Source organism: Cydia strobilella, chromosome 1 (genome assembly GCF_947568885.1).
Source record: "Cydia strobilella chromosome 1, ilCydStro3.1, whole genome shotgun sequence".
Taxonomy (NCBI): Eukaryota; Metazoa; Arthropoda; class Insecta; order Lepidoptera; family Tortricidae; genus Cydia; species Cydia strobilella.
The window spans coordinates 36,610,421-36,638,146 of record NC_086041.1 but is presented as its reverse complement, the minus strand read 5'-3'; the positions used below and the strand labels follow the sequence as shown (position 1 = coordinate 36,638,146).

General features: G+C 42.8%; 2 protein-coding genes across 2 annotated transcripts; one reads left to right on the top strand and one right to left on the bottom strand.

Annotated features, from left to right (window-relative positions):
* Positions 1 to 1,622: 1,622 nt before the first annotated feature.
* Positions 1,623 to 12,949, top strand: LOC134742993 (uncharacterized). The gene is made up of 10 exons (XM_063676290.1): positions 1,623 to 1,978; positions 3,174 to 3,343; positions 3,722 to 3,819; positions 8,419 to 8,594; positions 9,128 to 9,221; positions 9,788 to 9,919; positions 10,344 to 10,438; positions 10,698 to 10,913; positions 11,327 to 11,483; positions 11,900 to 12,949. The coding sequence occupies exons 1-10, from the start codon at positions 1,742 to 1,744 to the stop codon at positions 12,028 to 12,030; spliced, it is 1,506 nt and encodes a 501-aa protein (XP_063532360.1). The 5' UTR covers positions 1,623 to 1,741; the 3' UTR covers positions 12,031 to 12,949.
* Positions 12,950 to 13,219: 270 nt separating this feature from the next.
* LOC134742920 (blastoderm-specific protein 25D) lies at positions 13,220 to 27,535 on the bottom strand. Its single transcript, XM_063676167.1, has 7 exons — positions 25,774 to 27,535; positions 24,400 to 24,731; positions 23,090 to 23,321; positions 22,374 to 22,499; positions 20,046 to 20,112; positions 19,590 to 19,804; positions 13,220 to 18,877 (listed from the first exon to the last, which is right to left on the bottom strand). The coding sequence occupies exons 1-7, from the start codon at positions 27,346 to 27,348 to the stop codon at positions 18,671 to 18,673; spliced, it is 2,754 nt and encodes a 917-aa protein (XP_063532237.1). The 5' UTR covers positions 27,349 to 27,535; the 3' UTR covers positions 13,220 to 18,670.
* Positions 27,536 to 27,726: the final 191 nt, after the last annotated feature.

Sequence of the window (27,726 nt, the reverse complement as noted above, 5' to 3'; positions counted from 1 at the left end):
GGAATATGAAATTAATATGCAGTGTGTGACGAACAAAAACAATAAAGCCTCGTAATAAACCGTTAAAAAAAATTAAAGTTACAAAGGCCTCAATTCAATTACTTATTGCGATTGTACTTCTTCTTCTTCTTCTTTGCCATGTCCCGTTATTTGGGGTCGGCCCTCCTCGTTCGAAGGCGCCAGGTTTTTCTGTCCTGGGTTGTCGATATGGTAGTCTGCGCCCGCTCCATGTCTTTGGTAACGGTTGTCCACCACGTGGTAAGCGGCCTCCCTTTGCCGTTCGTTTTGTCTGGGATGGCCAAGGCTTTTTTGACAACATACTCTTCGTTACGCCTCATCACATGCCCGAACCATCTCATACGGCTTTCAGCCATCTTTTCTGCAATGGGAGCGACCTTGAAAGAGCCTCGTACATATACATTTCGGACTCTGTCCAGTCTCGTCACTCCCGCTGCCCACCTCAGCATTTTCATTTCATTGGTGTGCATCTTCTGTTCATGTCACTTATTGCGATTGTACAAAATGATAAAAGTACCTACCGATACTACCTACCTAATTTTAGGACGCCAGTCTAAAGGGGGCCACTGACTATCATTCCGCCGGACGATATCGGCCTGTCAGTTAGAACAAAAATTTGACAGTTCCGAACAACTGACAGGCCGATATCGTCCGGCGAACTGATAGTCAGTGGGCCCCTTAAGCTTGAAACAGAAACCCATTGAAATTGAAACAAGTATGTAATGCGAAATGAAATCTTATGGTAATATGTGACAAGTTTGACAACACGCCGTGTTGTAGCTTTTAATTCTCATTTATCTCGAGCCGAGTTTCTGGTCGTCAATCATCTTATTCACCTTTACTGTTATTGTGACAGCGACCCCATTAGGGCCTCGAAGCTTTCTCGAGTCCTATCCTATCCACTATTTATGTGAACTTTTATGCCTACTCGTTATTGTCATGGTCAACACATCATTCTTAACAACATAATAGGTGTGAGTAAAGTAATTAAAGTAGTAAAACACAAATTTTCGTTTATTAGGTAGGCACTAAAAGATACTTGAAGTATTTTTCAACTCGCGTTAAAACGTTTTTGAAATGTATAGTAACTTATGACAGTGCCATTAGCTGTTATAGGCTAAACGAAACAAAACAGAACGATATTTTTAAACAAAAGACCACCCAGGTATTATGTAAACGTATTAAACACTTACTAAAAGTACTTACACGCAACCTTCCTCATATTTTGTTAATTTTATTTTAAGATAATAGCCAGACGATATGACGGGTAGAACATCATTTAGTCCCCAAGCTGACTTTTCCAAGCCTCATAACGAGGAGTTGGGTTGGGCCGGGCCGGCTGCTTCCGAGAAACCTCTTCAACATACCTTCACGCCCTGCCTACTGCCAGACTAACTAACTTGATAGGCTTAGGACGCGTCGCTGGCAGGACGGCCGAGTCGCAGGACCATCGGTGGAGGCGGGAACTCGAGATTCGGAGGGTACTCACGTTGCTCCTGAACTTGAAAAACAGCGACATGGGCGCTGGGCGCGGGCGGGGCCGTCGGGTCGGGCCGGCGTCGCGCCGACACTGCCGCCGCCGCCGCCGCCGCCGCCGCGCACGCGCGGTATCGACCCGCGCATTCAGTTGCCACTGTTCCGGGAAACGCTCCGCAGCTAGGTTAAGCCAATCTGAAACACATAGCTAGATGATAGTTCCGTTAAAAGTTCCTACGCGTTAGAGATGTGGCCGTTGTCGGCGTTGGCGTTGTCGGCGCTGCTGGCGGTGTCGGCGCACGAGCTGGACCCGGCGGCGTGCGCGGCGCGCTTCGACGTGCAGCGCGACAAGATCATCCGCACGGAGGAGTCGCGCGAGATGGGCGCGCGCTACCTGGCCGAGCTGGACGTGGGCGCGCGCCAGGAGTGCCTGCGGCTCTGCTGCGAGACCGACGCCTGCGACGTCTTCGTCTACGAGGAGAAGGTACTTCCGTCAACATATCTTTGTGCTATTGTTTTGATTAGACTGGCCTAACTCGACAAGGTAGACAATGAGGAGGAAGTAGGTAGTCTAATGTCTAATACCATGCAGATCATAATACTGGATATAACTCGCGAACGTTCTACAAAATGATTATGTATGGCGTTTGACAATTTGTAATGGGGGTCTAACTCAAATGCTAATAAAAACCAGAGTGCCTAATGCCAAACGACATTCCTTTTTTTAAAACTAGAAAAGTTAAGGATTTTAGGAATTGCTGCGTAGGTATGTATATTTTAAATCTTCATTTAACCCTTGCATGGCACCCGCTACATATTCGAGATTAATTGTAAGTAGGTATACTACTCGTATTAAGGTAGGTAGGTATTTCATATTGCTAGCAACAGACGATAAAGAGTCATTTTAGGTACGTTTTGTGTAGGAGCTGTAAAGTCGTATTTATTGTGTTAAGTCAGCGTTGGAAGCCCGCATCGCCCGCATGAATGCGGGTTACTCACGCTTCAATTGATTGATAACAAATTGAAATCAATAGTAACGTGTCTTTATCTGGTTGGAGAGCCTATACAAAATCTGCTCTACTTGATTATGAAGAGATCTTGATAACAATTTAATGGCACTACACTTACAGGAATGTCAACAATGTGGAATAAGGATTTAAAGGTGCATTGCATACTGCATATTATGTATTATAGTTATTTACCCGAATGGCTGAGAATACTATATATATTTGAAACAATATGATAATTTAATCCACAATACTTACATATTTGAAAACTTTAGGTTAGTAGGTACTCAGTAACTCAGTACAAAGGTTTCTGGGGTAGGTATATAACCAATCATGTAAGTCGATTTGAAAACTTTTCCAAAGTACAATAGCTATTTAGCTTATATATTAAAATAGTATGTTGACCAAATTGTATACGGTAGAATTTTTATTTAAATGTATAATTTGTTTACAACATAGTAACAGTATAATTACTTCTGCATTTGTTATCTGGTATCCACATTTATTTAAAACTTATTCCATGCGCAACCAATTTCTAATTATCTATCGAAACAAGCTATTTAATATTCCTCCTATCCTAACTCAAGTTTCCTACCAGCATTGTTGCGCTATCTGGCCGTTGGCTGCAACCATCTAATTCTTAATGTGGGTATGTATTGCATCTGTGTCCAGAGCCCGGGCAGCTGCTACCTGTTCGCGTGCGGGCCGCCCGAGGACTTCCGCTGCAAGTTTACCGCACACGGCAACTTCAGCAGCGGCGTGCTGGCCGTAGCCCGCCGCCGCGCGGAGCAGCAGGACCGGGCGCTGTTAGAGCAGCATGAGCGGGCACTGGCTAGTCTCAGGTACGAGTTCACCGCGCACAGCAACTTCCGCAGCGGCGTGCTGGCCGATCACCACTCAGATCAATATTATACTTAAATTAAAATGCACAAACTACTCCTCAGTGTAATCATTACAACAATACTCATTTAGCAATACCTACTTCAAGAAATGTTTTAATTAAGTTCCCTCGACATGAGGGACACGAACATGACATGAGCAATTTTTATCCATTACTTTTAAGTTTGTGGTCAGCTACTTAACTAAGGGCCACTTGCGCGTTCCAAGGTTAGCCAATTAAGTCGTAGTTAACCGTTTATACAGAATTAAAATGTACTGTTTTTCCGAGTTTAAACACGAAGCCAGCCAGCAGTGATATGTCTAACGCGTGGTGTCCACAGGGCAAGCACGACGGCAAGCACAACGACGTCGGCGACGACTCTGCCGCCGCCGCCGCCGCCCCCGCCGACGCCGCCGCCGGCGCCGCAACTGCCGCCCCGTGAGTATTCTAACCCCGGCACCATCTTGGCCGTTTGATGCTTTAGTTTAGAGTGTATTGTAATGAACGGTCTTCTAATTTTGACAAATGTTCACTTCCAAGTATGTATTGCACTGTGCCCTAACTTAATATAAGTAAGTATAGATACACTATCTATATCCAACATAATTTGTATAAGTAGGTGGTAGTCTGACGGCCTCATAATGTATTCCATTAAAAGTTTCCCAGTCAATAGCCGAGCGGGTAACTAGGGTAGGTAACCAAACTAAAATATTTCAATATATGTAGTCGTAAAAGTCAAGATAATTAGTATCTCCTGCGGAGTGAAAAGGTCACGCTGCGTGCTCAACGAACCGACGCGACGCAGGTCGGCGGGCCCGGCGCGGCCGCTTTTGCCCTGTCACATTCGCAAGACTATCCACGGCTGTGCGCCCGCGCAGCATGGTTCCCCTATCACTAAGTCCGTCACTTTTGCACTCACATACTTGTTAGAACGTGACAGGCATGGTGATAAGCGTACCGTGCTACGACCCGGGCTGATCACTATAACTGTGAGCTCCGACAACACTCTGTCGTTATGACTTTGAAGGTGAAATTATACTAGGAAGCTCACAGTTGTTTTAAAATGGGTTATGAATAGCAACTTGATGAGTTAATTGTTTACATGATGGCCGGCGGCGGTGGCTCCTTTAACCGACACGTGATTACCGTCAGTCATGAGTTCACAGACTTAATTATCTACTATAAAATACTAACCTCTGCCCGCCTCTTCCTCCGCGACTTCGCCCCTCCTCCTTCAAAGGGTGGCCCAAAAACTGGTTTCTAAAATAAATTTGGAATATTTTTCTTACACAACTTTTACAAAATGTCATTCAAAATCAATATGAATTAATCATATGTTTAACTGAAACAAAATCTTTCAAAATAGGTATTCTCTTATAGCTTTTTACACAAACGAAAACCTTTGTGCAGACCCTGAAAAGTGAAATTGCTTGAATAAGTAGAACCTTTTGAAGTGGTCTGAACAAAGTGCTACCAGTAGTAATGAGTCAGCGGGATCGCGTTAGACCAGGCGTTGACTCACGTTGACAGCCTAAAGTGAAACGCGGCCGCGTAACGGGACCCGAATTGAGATAATCCCACTGCGTAATTAAGCAATCACGTCTACTGTCCGCGCGCGAATTCCGTGCACGGCTGAGGAATGTTAGGAATGTTGGGCGTCATGACAGAGTGGTGTCATTTTGTACGTACGGGCGCGGCGCACACCCCCCCACTCCCTCGACCTCCGAATGGACGGAATTGGCGCGCGGACAGTAGCTAGCAATCCACGGGCCCACTGATTACCAGTCCGCCTGCAGTCTCTGGCCTTATCGGGCGGCCTGCAGTCCTAGGCCAATAACGTCCACACACAAGCGATTATTGCCTGCAGGTAATGGCCTGCTGCCACCTCTACGACCAAAGACTAGCAATTGAGTCTTCTGTTTTCCGCCGTACGGCCGCCCACCGGCAAAGGTCTGATATAAGTTTGACGAAGTCCTATAAATTGACAGTTCGCCGGACGATATCATCCTGTCAGTTATTCGCAACAGGCCACACATTAACCGTAATCGTCAAGCGGCCACATACTATCGAGTATCGGTTCGTGTTAGCCGTCAGGCCGAAACCTGAACGAGAACTGTTAGTGCTGATATCGTCCGGCGGACTGGTATTACCTAGGTATATTGTATTGTATTGTAGTACGGACGATTTTCCGCAACTCGACGACTGGCGCCTATTTTGCGTGACATGGGGGGGTGGGCTAGTCTTGCCAGCCCAGCTCCTTGAGGAATCCTATCAGACCTTTGATGTTGGGTAGAACCTCGGGGATCCGAGATGTTTTGCCCTGTATGGGGCCACTCCGCTGCATTCCAGCACCACGTGAGAGGCTGTTTCTTCTGTCTCCATGCATCCTCTGCATAGGGGACTTTCTGTGACACCTGTTATAAAAAGATGTTTGTTAAATAGTCCATGACCTGTTATGACACTGGTTACCATGCTCAGTGGGGTCTTTCCTAATTGAAGGAGCACCCTTGTGAGCTTTCCGTTGATGCCAGGCATGGCTTGTTTGGCCTGTCTGCATGGTCGGGTTTAGCCAATGTTCTGTGTGTAGTTTCCCTGTACGTGCCAGCAGCATTGAGCAAATGGAATTACCTAAGTGGGCCCCTTAATACTGAACGTGACCGTGTATTCAGTATAGTTTGACACTTTGATTAGCTGCAATTGCTTAATTAATCATTGCTCCTTGCTCCTAACTCTCCTAAGGAACTACAGCCCAAAAGTTTTACTATTTTATAAAACAACGCAACGTAATTGAGTTTAGGCTCATTAGAATCCATTGTGATAATTGTTTAAAGAAAAACACATTGTTATATAATATAATAAAAATCTTCTAAATGTCGAATGTGAAACTTTTGTCAAACTTAATTACCTATTAATTATTTAGGCCTTATCTAGAATTACTAGCATGTATTTCAGTACTACCGTAGGTATGTCGGTCATCTTTAAAAATATCGGCTGTGGTGGCTGGATGTTTGCTACCAGATTGGTTAAGAGTACTCGGCACTTAGTCATGCCTCAGCTACTACTAACGAACCCACTCTCTATGTGTACACACGTAATTCCTTGCTTGATTATGAAAACGGACGCTTACCTAATACTAATAAATTGCATGGTAAGATAAAGACTGCAAACACAGGCATAAATCATAATGCCTAATATCAAACCACGCACGCGAAGAAACGCACCAAAGCACATATATAAGTGTAGGTACAAACACCTACCTACTTATACAAGTACCATGTAGATACATGCATATCGAAAAATAAGAATCAATACTATCCATACTAATATTATAAATGCGAAAGTCTGTCGTCTTTCTGTCTGTGTGTTCCCTCTTCACGCTTAAACCGCATTGAAATGAAATTTGGCATAGAGATAGATTTGAGTCCCTGAGAAGGACATAGGATAGTTTTTATCCCAAAATCATCCCTTAAGAAAGTAAAACCTGCTAATTTGTGTGCATAATATGCTCAAATTGAATGATTGCTATGAGAATTTTTCCAGGCTCTATACTTACTTTAGCCAATTTAGCTGCTGTTACTAAGTCCACGCAGACGAAGTCGCGGGCAAAAGCTAGTATATATATATAGGTACGCAATACGAATATATGCGCAAATATATCTGATACATATACTTAGGAAGGTACCTACATATTCGTAGTCACAAGGGCGTGTCGTACATTCAGATTCAGCATAAAGAGTACCTATATTCTGTTATTTTATTCCGTAGACTAAAATGACGTTTCATGTGTATGACATGACGTTTCTTAGTACCACATGAAATGTCATTTTAGTCTACGCGGAATAAGAAAACAGAATATAGCCTAGCGGACTCAATGCTAACGGATGGAACAACGCGCCAATACCTTCTATTGTATATAGGTACTTTATTATGTTTACGTAAGTGGTTTCTAAATTGCGAATGCCCTGCTAAAGTGCGTGTGAAATTACTTAGGTACCTAATATTATAATTGTTACGTATGTTTAATCTAAGTACGTTTTAAACTGCCATAAAATGTTTGCAATAAAGGTATTACGTTAATTTAGTCACGATTTAATAAAGTAAGAGGTAGTAGGTAATTGTACCATATTAAGCTTTAATTGTGTAAACTGATGAAGATGATTATGATGATGCTTTTAAAATAAAAATTGGTACCTTGGTAATTTGGTGAGTTCTTCCCAATATTGCATTGTTAGAAAACTTCGATTAATTTGTCGAAAGCAGCAGATTTCTTATCCATCCGTAGCATGCACTACACTACTATAAATAGGCGCACCAGCGGATATATACCTATTATACCTACTTAAGTTAATAGCGTCTGATCTGATGTCGTTGGACTGTTGAGGAGAGCTTCCTACCTAGTACATACATATCTATAGATAGACCACACGTCAACTTTCCTTAATAAGCCGAAGCCGCTAATTATTAGGTATGCTATTCCATGGATTCATCATCATCATCATCATCATGTCAGCCGATAGACGTCCACTGCTGGACATAGGCCTCCCCCAAGGCTCGCCACTCCGACCGATCCTGTGCCGCTCGCAACCAGCGTCGTCGCTCCATCTCGTTGGAGGCCTACCGGCAGTTTTTCTTCCGGTACGCGGACGCCACTCCAGAACCTTCCGGCCCCACCGGCCATCAGTTCCGCGAGCAATGTGCCCCGCCCACTGCCACTTAAGGTTTGCAATTCTGCGAGCTATGTCGGTGACCCTAGTTCTACTGCGGATATCATCATTTCTGACTCTATCACGCGAGAAACCCCGAGCATAGCTCTCTCCATTGCCCTTTGCGTGACCTTGAGCCTTCTTATGAGGCCCATCGTTAGCGCCCACGTCTCAGATCGGTATGTCATCACTGGCAACACACACTGGTCAAAGACTTTTGACTTAAGACACTGCGGCAATTTGGACGAAAAGATACTGTGGAGCTTCCATGGATTCATTGCCGTTAAATTAGTGATACATTTATGTTATACCAAGTAATGTGTTTCCGTTGCAGCGCGTCGTTGCAGCCGCTACCAGTTCGAGTGCCACACCGGCGGCGAGTGCATCGCCGTGTACAACGCCTGCGACGGCGTCCCGCAGTGCGCCGACGGCAGCGACGAGGCGCCGGAGCTCGGCTGCCCCGCGCCGCCGACCCGCGCGCCCACGCCGGCGCCGCCCACACAGATACAGGTACAACGCCGACGCCGATCTGCGCCCCCACGCCGCCGCCACCCAAACAGATGATGTATAGCGATATGGCACCCGAGCGCGGCTGCCCCGGGATGCCGACTCCACCTCCACACACAATACAGGTTCAACGCCGACACCGACTTGCGCCCTGGCTAGCTGCTCACACAAAAAGGTACATGCCGAAGGCTTCCCGAAGTGCGACAAATGGTAATGTAAAATTACAAAAAAAAACACAAAGTAACTAGACATTGGTTTGAAAATGCGGAAAATGCCCTTCTAGTTTATATGTTTATTTATATTTAAAAAAAGGGAGATCCCACAGCTATCAAAATAAAATAGCAGTAATAGCAACAATTACAAGATCAAACTTACAGCTACAGTTCTTTTACTTAAGTAAATGAAAAGTGTCGACGCTCGAACACAGCAGCAAACAACATAAGAGTTAATACAATAAAGATTAAGAAGAAACCAGGAAGTTGTAAGTAATATAAAGTAATATAACTCAAGTTACTCAAGCAAGTGTATTATTACAGGACATAAGCGTGGAGGTAGGCGGCGAGGGCGCGGCGGGCGAGCGCTGGCCGCATCGCCTCGCGCAGGCGCAGCCGCACCGGTACAGCACCAACGGTACGCATTGTTTTAATCTTATTGAAATCATTCAGCTTGGTACTATGGCTTTATTTCCATCAACTTCCCAAAATTTGCTAGTGTTTTTCTCTTTGATTTGATCAGTCCCCTTCCTTACGAGATTGCTGTCACCTTTCCCATGTCATGTCTTGTGTTTCTTAGCTTGTAGTGTGTAGCCTCAAAGTTCCTAAAAACACACTACGCGAAAGTGTACCATAAAACCGTCCAATTTATCCCTAAATGTGAATGTCGATTATCTTTGGAATGTATTTAACAACTGTAATAGGCTGATGGTGGGCTGATGTAATATCAGTGACAACTACATGATTTCTGGCACCGTTTTTACTAAATAATGAAATAATGCGCATATCGATAACTAGTAAATATTCATGTTTAAGGTTTACATATTAGTATTTTAATTATTAAGAAACTTTAAGTCTACAACTTAATACTTAATTTAAATATCGTGTCCAATATCGCATACAGTGTTTCTAAAGAAAAAAAATATTAAGTGAAAAATGTACCTGCAAGTATCTGTGTAACCGTAATGAGCATTTGTTTGTCAGAGGTGGGCGGGTCGCACATCTTCAGCCACAAGGGCGGGCTGCTGCAGCAGCCGCGAGACGAGGCGCCGGCGCCGCCGTTCTACGAGCCGCAGCCCGCGTGGCCGAGGGCGCCGTGGCCGCAGCCTCAGAATGGTAAATTATTGGAACTAATAAACAATCTTCTGTTTTAATTACGTTCATATACAACTGTGTCGATTAGTGGGGTACGTCTAGAGATTTGGTTCAAACCTGTGTGGAATCATCCAGATCTGAATCGGATAAACTTGCCATATAAAGAAGACGATTTGGATTCGGATTGCAAACACCCTTGTGAAAATACGATAATTTAAGATTTATTCCATCAAATAAAAGATACCTACACAATTACACGCCTAACAAGCTTAATCCTAAACTTGGGATACATTGGGTTGGGATTAAGTATAGGTTCATGTGTGCGCAGTGCGCACGCTGCGCACTAGGTGCGTTGTTTCTAGGTGTGTTGAATATGTTTTGTAAGTAAAGTAGATTGTTTGTAGGAGTTTAAAGTAAGAATGAACCGTTCCTATGTCTGGTGCAGTGATGGACTCCGGCTGGGGCAGCTACGCTCGGCCGGAGTGGCCGGAGCCCGACCCGCGGCGCGCGTGGCCCGTGCCTCAACCCAGGCCCGAACCGGTATGTACCTACCTTCGGGATACGATTCCGCCGCTTTACCAAATGACCTACCGAATTTGCCAATATTTCCATCATATACATCTTAAAGCAACAAGCTCTTCATCAATTTTGGCTGTTTTCCGTTCCCACGGAAAATTTTTCCATAGAAGGTTTTCAAGAGCCATCTCAATGCAAATAAAATAAACACGAAAACAATGTGGTAAGAGTAATTTGTTAGTAACAAATCTAAAGTATCTAAACACATTTTTTACGTGAACAGGACATTCCGGTGTACATCCCATCTAAGACGATGCCGGAGCTACCGCTGGCGTACGGCGGGCAGCATACACTACGTGACGCGCCGAAGAAAGGGCCTCCGCCGCCACCGCCGCCGACGCCGCCCACGCCGACTCCGGCGACCGCGCCGCCGGCGCCCAAACGGGAGCAGGAGAATTTATCCAATAAGTCTGTTAAACAAGAGGCAAGTATACTTACTTGAAGAAAGGGTCTCCGCCGACACCCACGCCGACCCCGACCCTAAAATAAGTCAGTTAAATAAGAGGCAAGTAAAGTTGAGTCCTTAGGGCAACTTGAGTAAGATCACAGACTAATTACAGTAATTACCAAGGTTGGATAATACCAAAATCAAGTTGCTTGCGAAGTTTTGTCTCATTCTAAGTGTTTTTACTCCATAGATAAGTTAAAAATTACAAGTTCTTATTCAACTTATTGTACTTGCCCTGAAAACATTCTAAAAATATTTTAAAACAACGTGTCAACTCAATTTTTTTCTAAGTTGTAACAAGATATATTCATGTTGTAGTGTATATATTTTTTTACTTTTTTTTGAGAAGCAAAGTGTTGCCGATCTGATTATCATCAGGTTTACTCAAGCCTCTGGTTGTGTAGGTCTCTTCGCCGGCGGCGGCGAGCGGCGCGGGCGCGGGCGCGGGCGCCGACATCGAGGTGCCGCGCTACACGGCGGCCCACGCGCCGCACTTCCTGAGCGACGAGCGCGACGGGCTGAGCGATCATCCGCCTGCCGCCGTGCTTCTACTCGTGCTTGGTAAGAGAATGTTACTTTCATTTTAAACAAGCGAATTTAAAAAAAAATCTTAAAAAAAGTCTTGTTTCTATTAAAAAATAAAAGAATGTACCCTTTAAGTAAAATGAGCTAACTTAAGGTTTTGAGGGGCTTTCCCTCCAGGGCATATTAATTTTTCCACACTGTATAATGTTATAAACCATTATACAGTGTGGAAAAAATTAATGGTCACAGACAACCTAATGTTAAATTATGTTTGTAATTATGTAGTAATGCACATTCATCATTCATTTAAAAGATTTACCATATCATGCATGCCCGGATTTTGTCCTGTACAGTCTTTACTACTAGAGTAGTACTACTACAACATGGGGCGGAGTCATGGCGTGTGTACAACCTTGCCAAGCAAATTACTGACAATGATTGATTGTTGGCAGGTGTGCTAATGACAGCTGCCATGGCGGTACTAGCGGGATGCCGCGCACGCGCGGCTCGGCGTCGGCTCCGGCGCGGCAAGTCGCCCTTCGCCCACGACGCCGACTACCTCGTCAACGGCATGTACCTGTAGGCGCCGCCGCCGCCCAAACGCCGCCGCCGGAAAAGTGATTGTGCTCGTGGCGAACTTTTAAGAAAAACTAATGAGATCGATTCACGAAGACCAAGTTGGTTTTTGCCTTGTTAACAAAACGTGAGCACGTTATACAAAGTTAGCGATTTAACTTATTATCGTGTTATTATCACTCTGGTTGGCTCGAGTTGTTCGTTTAAACATTATTATTATTACACTTTTTAAAAGGTAAGAATTGCGTAACTTAATCTTATATTTACTTAAGTGATCTAAGACCTTCCACAAAAACTTCTAAGTGATTAACCCTTCCCAATCTTGCCATACTCGAAATTATTAGTTAGTGCGGAAGCCCTAAAACGTTTTGTTCATAAAGGCAAAATATAACTCGGTCCTCCTAAACTGAAACAAAGTGATAACTATATATCTTGTACAATGTTTGAGCAGTATCAATTGTGGAGGTGTACTTAACTAAGTAAATTCTTTAGATTTCGATATCCCGATGTTCCGACTTGTGCTTTTTCGGCGGAACTGTCGGATTTATTTTGCGATTGAATTAAAACTAAGTAGGTCATCATTTTTAACGAATGTTAACTGTTCTGATATCAAATTGTTAATACGAATTAAATAATAAGAAGGAATTATTCATAATTATAAATTGTCTTCGGGAAATATGAAAGATGGGAAGTAGGAAAGTATCCAGGTTACCTGGCCATAATATTCTGACACCTAACGAAATATAAATTTTTGAAATATCTACTAATTACTAGAGGAAATAATCACCGCCTTTTTAATACGGGGCACAGATATCTGGGTGAATAATCAAATATACTTTCTCCATTTGTTTGGTGTCTTATTTATTTAGACGAAAAAACTTCCGAGTGTTCGGATTAAGTTTCCAAATAAATATTACAGATCTGTTTGTAACGTGTTTTATTTCGTATCGCAATCCTTCAAGTAACAATAAGTACGGAATTTTAAGTAAAGGTCACCGTATTTAAAACTGAATTAAGATCTGAATGGCTATGGTCACGGAAACGTGTCAGATAGAATGACCGATTCCGAAGAACTGATATTCTGAATGGGAGAGGACGCATATAAGCTAATTGTAGATGGCGCTCTTGACGAGAGATGGCGCTTCGATTGTAAGATTCTAGGATAGTCGAATTACAGGGGAAATTAAACTAATGCGTTAGTTCAACATTTTATTCACATACTGCGTCACACAGTCAATTTCACATAACAACGTAATGATATGTACGAGAGGGAGGGACGCCTCGGACTTTGCTACCACTCCACTAACTCCTTATTCGTATATGCATTGGATTAGAGCTACGTTTCAAGTTTACTACGTTTCTAAAGTTTCAAGTTCGCTGTTTGCCTCTCAATCTAAATAAATTTGATTGTAAGAAAGAGAGGCAAATAACAAATTTGAAGATTAGCTTCATAAAACGTGGTCTAGAACTCCTTACATTTGGCCGAAAATCGTTTGACCTAGTGTGATTTTCTCTGATACAAATTTAAAAATACATATATGATAAGTAGACATATGGAACCCTGTTACTGACCAGAGAGACAGTATTAGACATAGGCGCCAACCTTTAATTTCACGACGGCGACGCGCCGATGAATTTAGCTCGGCGGCGGCGTGACCTTGCACAAGTAGGTATATAATTAAGGTCAATGTGGGTAATACCGGCATATACAAGATTTGGTTGGGACGACCGTCATAGGGCAAGAACTATTTGTATACGTACATCGCCCAGACACAGTCGGAAAAGAAGAGCTTTGCGCCGCGCCTTCTGCTCTACCGACCAGTGTATGTGTTTAAACTCAACTCACGGTAGACGGTCTTCACCAGTATAAAATATTTAGGTAGGGATTTTATTATTAATTATCCCAAACCACAATTTAGCAGTTATATAAGGTCACTAAATTAATTTATGCGGGATTAAAAATGATATATTCGATTTCTAACAATAGCACACTTGACTACCAATCACTCGTACATAGTTATTTAAGTTATCAATTCAATATAATATACGATTTGGCGATAGTGGAATAGGCTCAGTGCCGTTACATTGCATATGTTACCAGCCCATTTGATTGTACCTACGTCTTTACAATAAATATACCGACAAAAGATGAAAGCGTTAACTTTACCGTAGTCGTGTAGACAAGCGATAGGTATAGTCAATATCATACATACGAGTGTAACAAAAACAAATCTACTCATGTCCAAAATGCACACATGCTCTTCTTCTAATTTAAACGTTTCCAAATCCTTAAAAAAATTAAATCTTTGAAAGAGTTCAGAATCTCAAAAATTTTTTTAAATATATATTTTAAAATAAATAAGTACCTAAAGATATCCTGTACTAATTTGGTGATATCAGGTAGAATTAATCAGAATTTTCTACCTTTACAAAAATAAATTTTCTCCACTGTATCGGCGTCAAAATATTGACATAAAATGTACCTATCCTATGCGGATGTCAAATCAAGAGGAAATGGTGTTATTGAGCATGAAACAAAGCAATGCGGGCACCGCTGTCGGCAGACTTCGGTCCATATATGGAACACACTGGGTAAAGCGAATACACTTGGTACAATGCTAACTCGTACAAAGGTAGCACATTTATACACTTACTCGTACAAAAATGCGATAAAATGACGGTTAGCATTGATAAATTTGTGTGGCCAAATGACTAGAGTTCCCAGGTAGCATTTATACGTCAGCGACGTCTTTATGGCGTCATAATGACGTCATTGTTACGTCATTATGACGTCGCTACTTGGGTTAGAACAAGAAAATTCTGCAACGATGTTGATAGCATGCATAGTTACGCAGTGCAAGTGTTATTTATACGTCATAAATTCATAGAAGTTTGACGTTTTATAATAACACTTGCATTGCATTGCGTGTGCTATCAAAACCGTTGCAGACTCATCTTGGTCTAACTCTGTAAAACCAAATAAAAACGTCATAAGGATACATATAATAAAATTTCAAATAATCAAATCTGTCAACAATAATTTACAAATGTGGATAACAAAGGTTTCCAGTTGCATAAATGTAAATTAAATTTATTTAAAGTATTTCTATCTGTCGGGTTAAGTCAAAATTGGACGACTGTTCCGGTCGAATGTTTATCATTATAAGAGTTAGGAGCATATAAAAATTTGTATGGAATTTGTTTTTTACTCCTAACTCTTATAATAATATAAAAATCAAACGAAAAGGGGCACGTTTGTATGGAGAAGCGGTCATATCCTTTCATCTTAAGGCCTTTTTTATGAGGCAATATCGTAATTGACGTTTTTGTAACTGGATAAAATTATGTACAATATGTGAATGTTTTGCCCGTGCATTTGAATGACAAAGCTGCTTGTTGTTGACAACTTAATTAACACACTTAAGAGCAATAAGAGCAATCAAAACGGGTACTTTGGTTTAAATTTCCACACAGTGCCCTGTTTTTATATCTTTAGTGTGTAATATTTTTTATTACACTATTAGTCTTACAATTACAAACTCCCTATCTACTTGACTAAATTCTCATGTTCAGCCTATACGTGCAGTGCACAGCTAGTAAGTACCTCTCGCTCGAGAGGGAATGAGATAAGTATAGTCACGTTAGCCCCATGCGGGATGGTTCTTTAGTATATAAATATCTACAATAAACATTTAAACAAAATGTGTCGTAATAATATATATAATTCGTCCAATTTGCATCACGTTGACTCACAATCGAATCGTGCCAAAACGTTAAAACGTGGCTTACTTAGAAATGCATTTTTCAACTGGGGGAGATAGGGTAAACTACCCAATAATTGGCCCTTACAGTTATTGCCCCCCTTTTGTAGGAAGTCACCACTGACTGCGGCATAAAACAAGTTGATGGAACCAGAGACGACGCTGGTATCTGGTATTGTTTATTCTATTAAATATAGTAGCGTTTCTGAGTAAGCCATGTAATAAATATAATCACACACATACACCCACACAACTATACACGTTCGTATGACTTGACAACAATTCCTAGGTGCAGGTTGCATCAACAACACATCAAAAATAATGGGCCAAATTTATATTTTATGGCTTATATCGCCTACAAAAAGTCGTTAGGTAGGTATATAGTTTTGGGCTGTAAAAAAATTGTGAACCAATGTTCTTAACTTTTGGAGATCGATAAGACAAATTAGAAACTAAAATTTGTATATGATCCATATATATAATTTAACATTTAAATGGAAAACCTATATATTACGTCGGCGCCGTCTTCGACAAAAAAGGCACTATCGGCGTGCGTCACACACCTACATCATTATAATTATATATGTTATATTATTAAACTGCACGAAACTCAAATTTGATATAGACAGCTGTTTAGTTTAGTAGAATATCACTGTTTCATGCCAGGCAATGTTTGGCCTGGTAGGCAATGTTGAGCAAATTACAGTATAAGTATAGTTATATCTCTACTGAGCTCGTTCACTTACCTGTACTAACAATGGCATTCTGTTAAACAAAAGCCATTATTTCTTTTGTGTGAGCGCGTGGCCGTTGTGCCTGAGGCTAACGCACAATTGGCCACGCGCGCAGGCACAAAGGCTACGCGCGCACACAAAAGAAATAATGGCTTTTGTTTAACATAATGCCATTGTTAGTACAGGTAAGTGAACGAGCTCAGTAGAGATAGCGTTAACTATATATGGTATTATTGTTACGTGGTGTAATTTGTTTACATTCTGTTAAATCTGTATAAAACACACTATATGTAGTACGCTGTACAATACGAGAATTTTAAAGTGAACTTAATGGATTCGGGCACGTATTAATTATTTTTAAACATAAGTAATAAAGATTTACAGTCAATAAATAAATCCTATTATGTTTAGGTACCTATCTATAACAGTTCACACCTTTAGGAAGGAATTCAAGCATATTAATATAAACTTATAGTAGGTATACCTACATAAATTACACAATCATAAGAATGTTCAGTATTCTGTATAAATGTCAGTCGACTATACCTATTCTAATGCTGAATCAGGTTAAGGCCATTTTTGCATATCGAAGCGCACCAAAATACTGTCATTTTTTGTATAGTTATAAGAGCTTGTCAGATAATTTTGAGCGCTTGTTGTACAAAATATTACTATTGCAGTGGACTGTAGCAGCGACCCTGCATATTTTATTTACATTTAAAATGTTGGTCAAAACTGACGGCAAGTATAACATGAATATAAACAATAATTTCGGGTTAACATACAGGAAAATAAATTATGGCAAAATATTCTGACAAAACTCGAGATAGTCAGTAGAGTTACACGCAGTGCATAGTGTTATTTAAACGTCATAATTTCATACAAGTTTGACGTTTAAAATAATGCACTGCGTGTGCTATCAACATCGTTTCAGACTTATCTTGGTCTAACTCTATTAATCACAATAGAAATGCACACGTCGTCGATATGACGTACATCTACAGTGAAATGAAATTTCGCTATAAATAAATTTTTGACAATACATTATCAAAGAAACATTTCTCAAAGTATCCGTTTCGACAGTTTTGAATATAATTGTTTTTATTTCAATCTGAAGTCTTTTGTACCTAAAAAGTCTCAATATAATTATATAGAGGTACTTATATAGTTCGGTAATACCTAATAGGTATAGGTATAATAAGCAGTTCGTTAATAATCTTTAATCAAATATTACATTTTGATTCTCACAAGATGCAATTTGGGAAGGTAATTTAAAATACATTTATAGTATTTACAAACGTTTCTTCGTCGATTTGTAAATAGAATATGAACTTTAAAAACTTAATGGTTTTGTGGACAATAAATTAATGATATAAATATGGCATCATTTTAGACACAGTCACACACAGTCGACGCAGGATCCATTTATATAGTTTCTTATTTTAATTCGGAATGAAGTCACATAATCATAATATTCGTAACACAATTTTTTCATCTCAAACCTCTCGCCTAGGTAAATGCGGCAACAAAACACCAAAAATTTACTATAATTTTAACTATTTACTGTAGTTTTCTATGATTTTAATTCCCTCTTACTAGAGTCGGTTAGCCACCCGGGATTAGCATAAAAGAAAGAACTATAGTTAAATCGTTGAAGTATACCTAGATTGAAAAATTTATGACGACTGAATAAAATTCTACGTTCCATGATGTTTATTTTAATCGAGTATATTGAATTTTCGTGTGAAGCTACCTCAGTTTATTTTAGCAGTCAATATCTAGGAAATATCGGACCGACCGGGGCGTTATGAAATTTCGATATTTACTTTCTTATCGCTCCCGCATATTTACGTCAGGTTCTCGGTCGTTTTGAACGGAGTCGGCGGGCCGAACCGACCCGTACCTACCCCTGTCTTTTCATTCCGCCTCGCACCTCCGTCACAGGGATCCGGGCTCGGAGTGCGCCCGGGGCCGCAGCCGGCAGTTTAATCTATGCAACTTCGCTCGTAGCGCCCCGGGGGCTCGCGGGCGCGCCAATAATATCGCGGCGGCGCGCCCGGACCGACAGGGACAGGGACAGGGACAGGGACAGGGACGTTCTTATATGGTTCAGGAATAGTTAGTAAACTGCGAACGATGCACAATACCTCCGTCACAGGAACCTGGGCTCGGGCCGCGCATGGTGCTGCAGCTGACAGTTCTCCCTGTACAGCTCGGCGACGAGCGCGTCGGCGGCGTGCAGGCGCGCCAGCAGCCGCGCGGCGGCGCGCTCGGCGTGCGCGGCGCGCGCGCGCAGCCCGGCGCCCGTCGCCGCCGCGCGCCGCCACGCCGCCGCCAGCGCCGCGCACGAGCAGGTGCCCTTTATAGATATAACTCCGTAATAGATGGATACAGTCTAAGAAAAAAACGTGCCTTGAAAATCAAGGAAATTTGATTCTCGTTCAGAAGGCGCTACTAGCTTTGGCCTAGTGTCGTATAGATGGCGCTGACGGTTTCGTTTGTTATTTAACAATTTTAACGCATATCAGTGAAAGAACATGGGTCAAAATCATAAAAATAATTAATGCAAATAAAAAAAATCATTTATCCATATTTAAATACATTTTATCGTATTTTTATAAATTTTCATTTTTAGTTTTAAAGTGTGTCGACAGATGGCAGTGAATTTACTGGGGTTACTAAATTTACTATGACAGTACCGCTCTAGTATAAGTTACTCTATGGTATAGGTGAAAAAAAGGTAAGCACGTACACAATTTTGAAAAGAAAAAAAAAACTGTAATAATCTCGTTTTAGGCACACTCTTTATTTAGCAAACTAAAATATCGACCGAGTAATTGTATCGACTTGCATCCTATGTTATGTATATGATTTGATTTACTTCCATAGAGAACATTGACATATGATTCGCCGAAATGTATGAGACGGCAGATTCTTTTTGCATTTTTGGAGTTGGCCCCATAGTAAAATGTTGTTCAATATAGCCTACATATTCATCAGTATGACTTGACGTAACAAAATCACTCTGTATATTTCAATTCTCTATTCTATTATACTATATACAAACTTACCGGCGGGTGCGGCTGCGGTTCGCGCGCCGTCCTCGCGTCGTGCGCAGACGGCGCGTCGCCGACATCCACGCCGCCGCCGACATAGACGCCGCCGCCGCCGACGACAACGCCGCCACCGCCGACACCGACCCCGCCGCCGCCGCCGCCACCGCCGTGGGGCGCGGCGTGCGTCAGTGCACCCGCCGATACGCTGCGCCGCGACATGTCACCTAACCCTGTAATGCATTACATTCAATAAAATCATTATTTATCTATTCTTGACACTACCAGACGGAAGCTTCTAATTACAAATATCATTTTTGATGTTAGTAATGTTTTTAGTTCAAAATTGCTCAAATAATCAAAACAATCATAAAACGAATAATATAAAAATTGCTGCCTCTCATTGAATCATTGTCTACAAAACGATTTGCAATATCACTACAGATATAATTAAGTGATTTGTAATAAACTCACCCGTTGGATGCGAACTCACTAAACGCTGGTCGCCGTCTGAAGCAGGCCGCGTTGCCAGCGGGGTTTTCTGGAAACGCAAAAGGTTCCCGTCAGTTTCTCACACGAACGCTTTACTTTATTACGCTGTTTATACACCTAATTATAGGTCACATTCATTACTTAGTGTACTTTTTATTTAATCCTATTAAATGTCAAATTCATCTTTGAATATTTTTTGTACTCGGATACCCTAGCCCTTGCTTAGCCCTTTAAGCCAAATCCCGTAAAACAAAACTAGAATCAGGGGAAACCTATGCTGGCGCCATCTATAAAAACCTTTGACAGTTGCCAACCCAACGAAATGTTATGGAAATTGGAGCCGCATGGCCCACGCTGTACCTCATGGTGGCTTTAAGTTCTCTCTCGCTATCTTAGTCATTGATCTTAGTAACGAACTCAAACAAGATGTCGTACAGTACAGTCGAGTTAATAAAAAGAATTACATTTTTTCACCTGGTTGCAATGGGTTAAGGTGAAGAAATATACATATGTAGCTATACATATTTATTATTATTATTATTATTATAATTGGTATTTCTTTATTTTTCTCTCTAATTGGAGGAAGTTTTGTTTCCGTATTCGCGGGCTTTTGGCCAAACGAATATAGAAATATATTTTAGACTATTGTTCTAGGGCTAGAAATTTCCGAACTATTCTACATGTGTTCATAACGGCAGCTTTTTGTAGGATTATGTACTTTTAGACAGGCAGCTGATGCTGGTACGTCTAAATCATAGTTCACTTAGCACAGTTAGCATAGTTTGTCTAGTCTATTTTTAAATTGATTAACACTTGCAGAGTTCACAACTTCTGAGGGTAATTTGTTCCAAGCCTTTACTACTCGGTTTGCAATAAAGTGTTTGCCGATATTTGTTTTGTGCTTTGTTGTTATTAGTTTAAGGTTGTGTCCTCTTGTGCGCGTGTTTGAGTTTCGAGCGAACAGATCGCTTAGTTCTGGACAGTCGTAATATCCGTTAATTATTTTGAACGTTTCGATCAAGTCGCCGCGTTATGTTTAAAGAATTTATTTAACTCAAAGGAAATTGTATATTTCACTACATGAGAATACATTAAAATAAAAGTAAATCAGTGATAAAAGTAAACAAACAAAAACAAAAAACAATAACAAATTAATTTAAAACTTTTTTGTCACAACAAGTAGGTTGCTACCTGCAGGTAGCATTATAAAATTAACAAGTAAAATGCAGAACAACAACATATAAAATTTTTGAACTCGACTGCACCTGTCGACAGCTGCAAGCGGGCAGAGGCGCTGTCCTTGACTTTTCTAGCTCTTTACTTATTTTGTCGGCGTCGGCGCACCGGCCATCTTCTCTATTGAACATACTGTCTGCAAGTAATGACCAAGCGTGCCGTATAAATAACAACCACGGACAAGTACCTGTCGACAGCTACAAACAGGCGGAGGCGCCGACCTCGATCCTTTTCTTTTCTAGATCCTCACGGTTTTTGCTGGCGTCGGCGTCGCTTCCACTTTGATTATACTGCCTAACAGTGTTTTTCAAACTTTACGATGCCACGGCCCTTTATGGTCATTAAAATTCTTTCGCGACCCCAACACTGTTTCAATAAACCATGTTTAAAAAATCTGAAACGCACCTTTCTATCATTCAATCAGTTACACAGTTTACAAATTATTATGCGATTGGGAACGCATACGCAAGGTACTTTTATAGGAAGGCAGCTTTTTGTTTCACATACTACCAAATTTTTTACTGACTTCAAGATTTCAAAAGGAGGTTCTCAATTCAGTTGTTTTTTTTTTAAATTTAAAATTTGGTTATTTTATAATCGTAATTTTTTGACCGATTTTGAAGTTTTTTTATTAAAAGGCTAGCTATAATGTAATCCGGCGGATTATACGATCTGACTGCGACATATACATATAGATTGGTTCCATTTTGATAATGGTTTGGTATCCAAAAGGATGGTAAAAATGCTAGGCGTAATCATCGCCACGAGGATTAATTGACGTCAGTTGTAAGGGGGTTGACGCGACGTCTTTTTCATTTCTAGTTCTTCCCGTATTTTGTTGGCGTCGACGCGCTTTCACTTTGATAAAACTGTCTAAAAGGGTGGTAGAGATACTACTATTAGGTTTAAATATATCCACAAGAATTACCTCCCGACATCTGCAGACGGGCGGACGCACCTTTTCTAGCTCCTCGCGCGTTTTGTTAGCATCGGCGCGCGTCCACTTTGAATACTTTGATTTAACTGCCTACAAGGGTGATATAGAGACTTAAGCATAACCACAGCCTGAATTACCTGTCGACAACTACAAGGGGGTGTAGGCGCCGTTCTCGCCTTTTCTAGCTCCTCGCGCGTTTTGTCGGCGTCGGCGCGCGCGTCCGCCAGCGCCCGAGCCGCTTCTATTTTGAACGTTTCGAACTCCTGGAAATACATGACAGGATTTTAAAATGACGGGTTTAAACATTGTGTCGGCAAAGCCAACGAGACTGGATTTCACCTAATCTCGCACCAAGAGAAAAACACATGTAGGTAAATAAGATCAGAAATGCATTGTTTGTTTTCTTTTCGGAATATGTACCATTATCTTGCTACATGAATTTTTAAGACCAAGTCCCATTAAATAAAACTATATATGAAAACGTATTATATCACGTATATTGAATTTATAATATATCCCGACGTTTCGAACCCTTTACAGCGTTCGTGGTCAACGGGTGACTGAGGAAAATCTACAAAGTGCTAAAATACCCACATACTAAAAACAATGAACCATCATAGACTATAAACTTTAAGGCTGGTTGTACATGCAAAATCGGTTCATAAGGCTATTTATACAATATAACTATTACACCTATATACAACTATACAACTATTTTCAAGTAGTGTTTATTTCATGAGTACCTAACTATCGCGGTAACCGAAGACAATAGGTTACTTAGCGTATTCATCTAATGGCAAAATCAGCAGAAAGTTTAATCTCGCACTCCCTCGTGCGAGTTACTCGTCCATACCTGTACCAGCTGCTCGTATTGCGGCTCCAACTCGCTCTCATGCAGCGCGGGTAACCTCGGCTTGAACTGTGCCTCATACTCCGCCACTCGTGCGAGTAGCTCGCTCAAGCGAGCGTCACTGGCCGCCGCCTCGTCGGCGGCCAGTGATCGTTCGTCCGCTAACTTGCCGGCCCAGTACTCCTCGCAGCGCTCGTATTCTTCACGGATAGCCTCCACGCTGGCTTCTAACTCGCTGGAATTATAAAAACGATCATATTATAATTTACTCGGTAACTTTGTTTATGGCATGTCAAAACTGAATGGGTCGATTTTTTTTGTTAATTCACTTTTATTTAAGTCTCATTATGCAAAACGTCTGGTTTCCAAAATGATGCCCCAGCCCCCGTCCCCTTTTTTTCACTTCATTTGATTTTTCGGTTCATTCAAGTACCTAATGAAAAATAAAAATTAAAAGTTCAATAAGATCTGCGAAAGCTCGAAGACACTTATTTCTGGATGTTATAAGAAAAACGAAGAAGTATAAAAGGGAATTCAAAACAGACATTTCTAAAACTGGTGCATTTTAATAGCGAGATGATTTACGATTGAAGTATATAAAGAAGGATCGTTTTGCAAAAGACACAAAGCGACGTTTTGCGAGATGCGCTCAAACCGTTTTACTTGACGGTAAAAATTGTTAATGGACAGATGAACCACAGATGAACAGATCGTAAGTGGCATATAAACGCAATCTTATCGGTGCAACCAATAGTCGTGGGTGTTTTTGCTCACGTTGCGACCTATTTAGATCGCGTGACATCGCACAGTAAGCAACAAATCTCATTGCATAACGTTACTCGCGTGCTACGCAGCGGAAGGAAAGACTTCTATATTTTACGGCAGTATAACTTACACTATCCCTAGGATAAGGTCTGGGGTAGAAGTAGGAAGGAAGTAGGTATGTACGCAAAATAAAAAGCACAAACCAAATTCTAACGCCCAAATCTTAAATATCGTAACTTTTAACCGATGTAAAAGACTGAATAAAATGTCAATGGCACCTTGCTATACCTACTTTAGGTCTAGATTTTAATAACTTCTTTAGGTTAACTGGAAGAGATCCCTCTTAGGGATAAGTTCGCCTTTGTACTACTTTTATCTGTTGTAACCTTGATTCCTTTCTTTTTCGTACAATAAAGTGTTTACTTACTTACTTGTCGAAATATAAATAGCACCGATTTCTCTTACAACTTGTAACGTATGGCCAATAGACACACGAATTAAGTATTTGGTGTATACGTAGGCTACGGTGACGGAGTTTAAATACTCACGCGATCAAATTATTCAGGTCACTCTTCTCCGCCTCATGTTTCTTCTGAAGCTCTTCAATGCGCTTTCCTTCATCACTTTCCTCTGTCTGCACAGCGGCTTCAACTGACTCGCTTAACCCCCGCGCCGCCGTCGATTCATTTAGCCCCCGCGCCGTTGTTACTTCACTAAGTCCCCGCGCCGCCGGCGAGTCGCTCAACTCCCGCAACGCCGCCGCTGCGGCCTCGCAACGCGTACACTCTGGTGATAACGAGTCTGCGATTGATCGGAGGCGGCGGGCGGCGTCCGCTTGGAAGACTAGGCGCTCGATGCTGGGCGGCGACGAGTCGCAATCCTGAAGATATTTAGTATTTACGATTACAATCCGTTTCTTATGCTGGAGTCGGACTCGCGCACGAATGGGCACGCAAAAAACGGCAAAAGAATCACGTTCGTTGTAAGATTCAGTTGAAATTTTTACAGATGATGTATTTCTGTTGCCGCTATAACAACAAATACTAAAAACAGAATAAAATAAATATTGAAGTAGGGCTCCCATGTGGGGTCAACAAACGTGATTTTTTTGCAGTTTTTTGCGTAATGCTACGGAGCCCTTTTAATATTTTAAAAATGTGTTTAACGTAGCCGTGAGTCGCAGTGGGCTACCCCTTTTATAATGTCTAAGATATGTCATCAATAAAATGTTGCTGTTTAATTATTTTCAAAAGACAGACAGACAATTCGTAAACTATTGCAAAGGTATAACGTCCAAAAATGGTCAGTTTTGTTGTTAGCAGATTAGAATTAAAACAATAAAGTGCTTGTGAGTGATAGAACATGCGGTGAGGATGGGATGGGATGGAAGGATGACATGTCAGATGAGAACGAGCTATACGAGTTAGACTTTTCAAATGAGAGGTCATCGACTTGTTTACGAGTGTGATTACGTCGAATACTTTAGGTTTCCCTTGGCACTTATTCAACTATTATTTGTATATGTTTGAATGTGGTTTAATAAATATTATTGTAGGTATGTAAATGCTACATGAGGGGAGTTCCCTCTAGGTATATCAGTACGTATGTGCACGACTATGAAGTCACCTTTAAGTCATAAATTATTAGTCAGGGCAAATAGGAACTACGAAAATTCTATGTGATTTTTCTTATAAGTTTGTGTTTTAAAAAGTGATATTGATATTACTCATACTTTCGGACGTTTACTTCATATCAGCTTTTATACATATAAACACGTAAACGATTTAAAGTATCTAAACGATACATTATACATTCATGTAGTGCTCATGAGGTTTAGGGATTTCAGTAAAAACCAGAAGAGTGGAAGGTACGGAACGGTAGGGAATTTTCGCCAGGCTGGTGCTTCTGTAGTCGATGCTTACTTCGATCCTGTCGAGTGCGGCGGCGGCGTCGGCGGCGAGCTCGGCCTCGTCGCGCCACGAGGTGGCGGCGGCGGGCGGCGGCGCGGCGTCGCGGCGCGCCTCCAGCCCGGCCTGCAGCTCGTCCGCGCGGTCCCGCAGCAGCGAGCACTCCTCGCGCAGCTCCAGCACTTGTCGCTCCAGCGCCTCGCTGGCTACACGACGCTCTTCCACCTCCCGTCCGGCTTGTGCCGCTGCCTCGCGTGCCTCCTCTTCCATCCGCGCTCGCTCGCGTTCTGCTACGGTAGCTCTTTCTTCCGCTGCGCTCACACGTCGCTCCAGCTGTTCTGATCGCAGCCGCAGCACCGTTAACTCCGCACGCAGCTTCGCCTCTACATCTCCACGTCGCGCCACTTCGGCTTCTAGTTCGGCGCGTATCGTCGCGGCTCGCTCTCGCTCCGCGGCAGCCTCGTTGCTGACGGCGCGCGTGGTCTCCGCATGCCGTGCTTCTAACAGGCGAAGTGCCGCCTGTCGCTCCGCTTCTAACCGAGCATGGTTTTCATCTACGTCTTGGGCGAGGAGCTGCGCGCGTCGATTGGCCTCGGCGAGGTCGGCGCGGAGCTTGTCGCGCTCGGCGACGGCGGCGGTGGCGCGCGCGCGAGCGCTGGCGCGTCGGAGGCGGCTGAGGGCCAGCGCCGCTTGTTGTAGTATCGGTCGCGCGTCGCGCTCCTCACGCGCCGGCAACGCGCGTAGTTCGTCATCTAACGCACGTTCCAACTCGGCAGGATTCAAAGTAGTGGCGGTGAACCCGAGCTCGGCTAGGAGCCGGCGTGGACGGCGCACGCCAGCGCGCTCCCAGACATCGGCGATCGCCTCGCCCGCCACCGCACCCTCCGCGTCGTCTTCTCCGTCAGGCGGATCGGGTGGCAGTATGGCAGGCTGCGCGGTACCCTCGCCCGCAGCTAGCGGCGTCAGAGCCGCATTAAGCCGATCAAAGAATTCGCCGACGGTCGTCTCCTCCGCGGGCGCGTCGTCAAAGATGCGGTCCACGAGGCGTGGATCGATCGCGTCCATGTGAAGGTCGCGGCACAGCGCGGCAGCCTGCGCGCGGTCTATGCGCCGCTCGTGGTCGAGCAGATCCGGTGGAGGAGTGCGGGCCTCCATGGCGGAGGCGCTGCGCTTGTAGCGCATGCGGGGCCGAGCGCCGGCGTCGGCGTCGAGGCGCGAGGCGGAGGCGGCGCGCGGCGCGGCGGCGGCGTCGTCGGCGCGAGCCGGCCGCGAGCGGCGCCCGTACTTCTTGGAGCCGAACACGAACTTGGGCGCCACCTCTCGGCCGGAGGAGTCGTCGTCGCTGGGCTCGGGCGCGGGCTCGGCGCCGAGCACGCCGAGCAGGCCGTTGCGGAAGGTGGCGAAGGTGACGCGTTCGGCGCGGCGCTCGAACAGCGACTCCACCAGCGCGGCGCCGCGGCCCTCGAGCTGCAACGCGTCACACAGCTGCAGCACGGCCGCGCGGTCCAGCGCCTCCGCGTTATCTACGTCGAACGTTTTGAACACTGTGTACAGCTGTTGCTCGTAGTGGTTCATACCCCCGTCGTCCATCGCTACAGCCCGCGCTGCACGATAGACACGTGCATATCGTCTAATGGATACTAGCGATAATTCAATTTACATAGTTAACAGTAAAATAAATTAAGAACGACAAAATTATTGCTATCAATTCCGTCACGTTCTCATGATCCCATCGCATACATATCATATGTCAAGGTGACATTCTGACATTATCATTGTTGACGTTGACAACAAAGGTACATTTAGAAATGTAGCTACCCTTTGCGCAAATCACTCGTATTTTATGATTTTAATATACGCATGACGAAGCATGTAGTTTAAATAAATAAACTTTATCAAAGTAATCGTTATGCGTACCTGACTGATCAGGGTTAACGCGAATATCAATTATGGAGAAATCAAAACAAG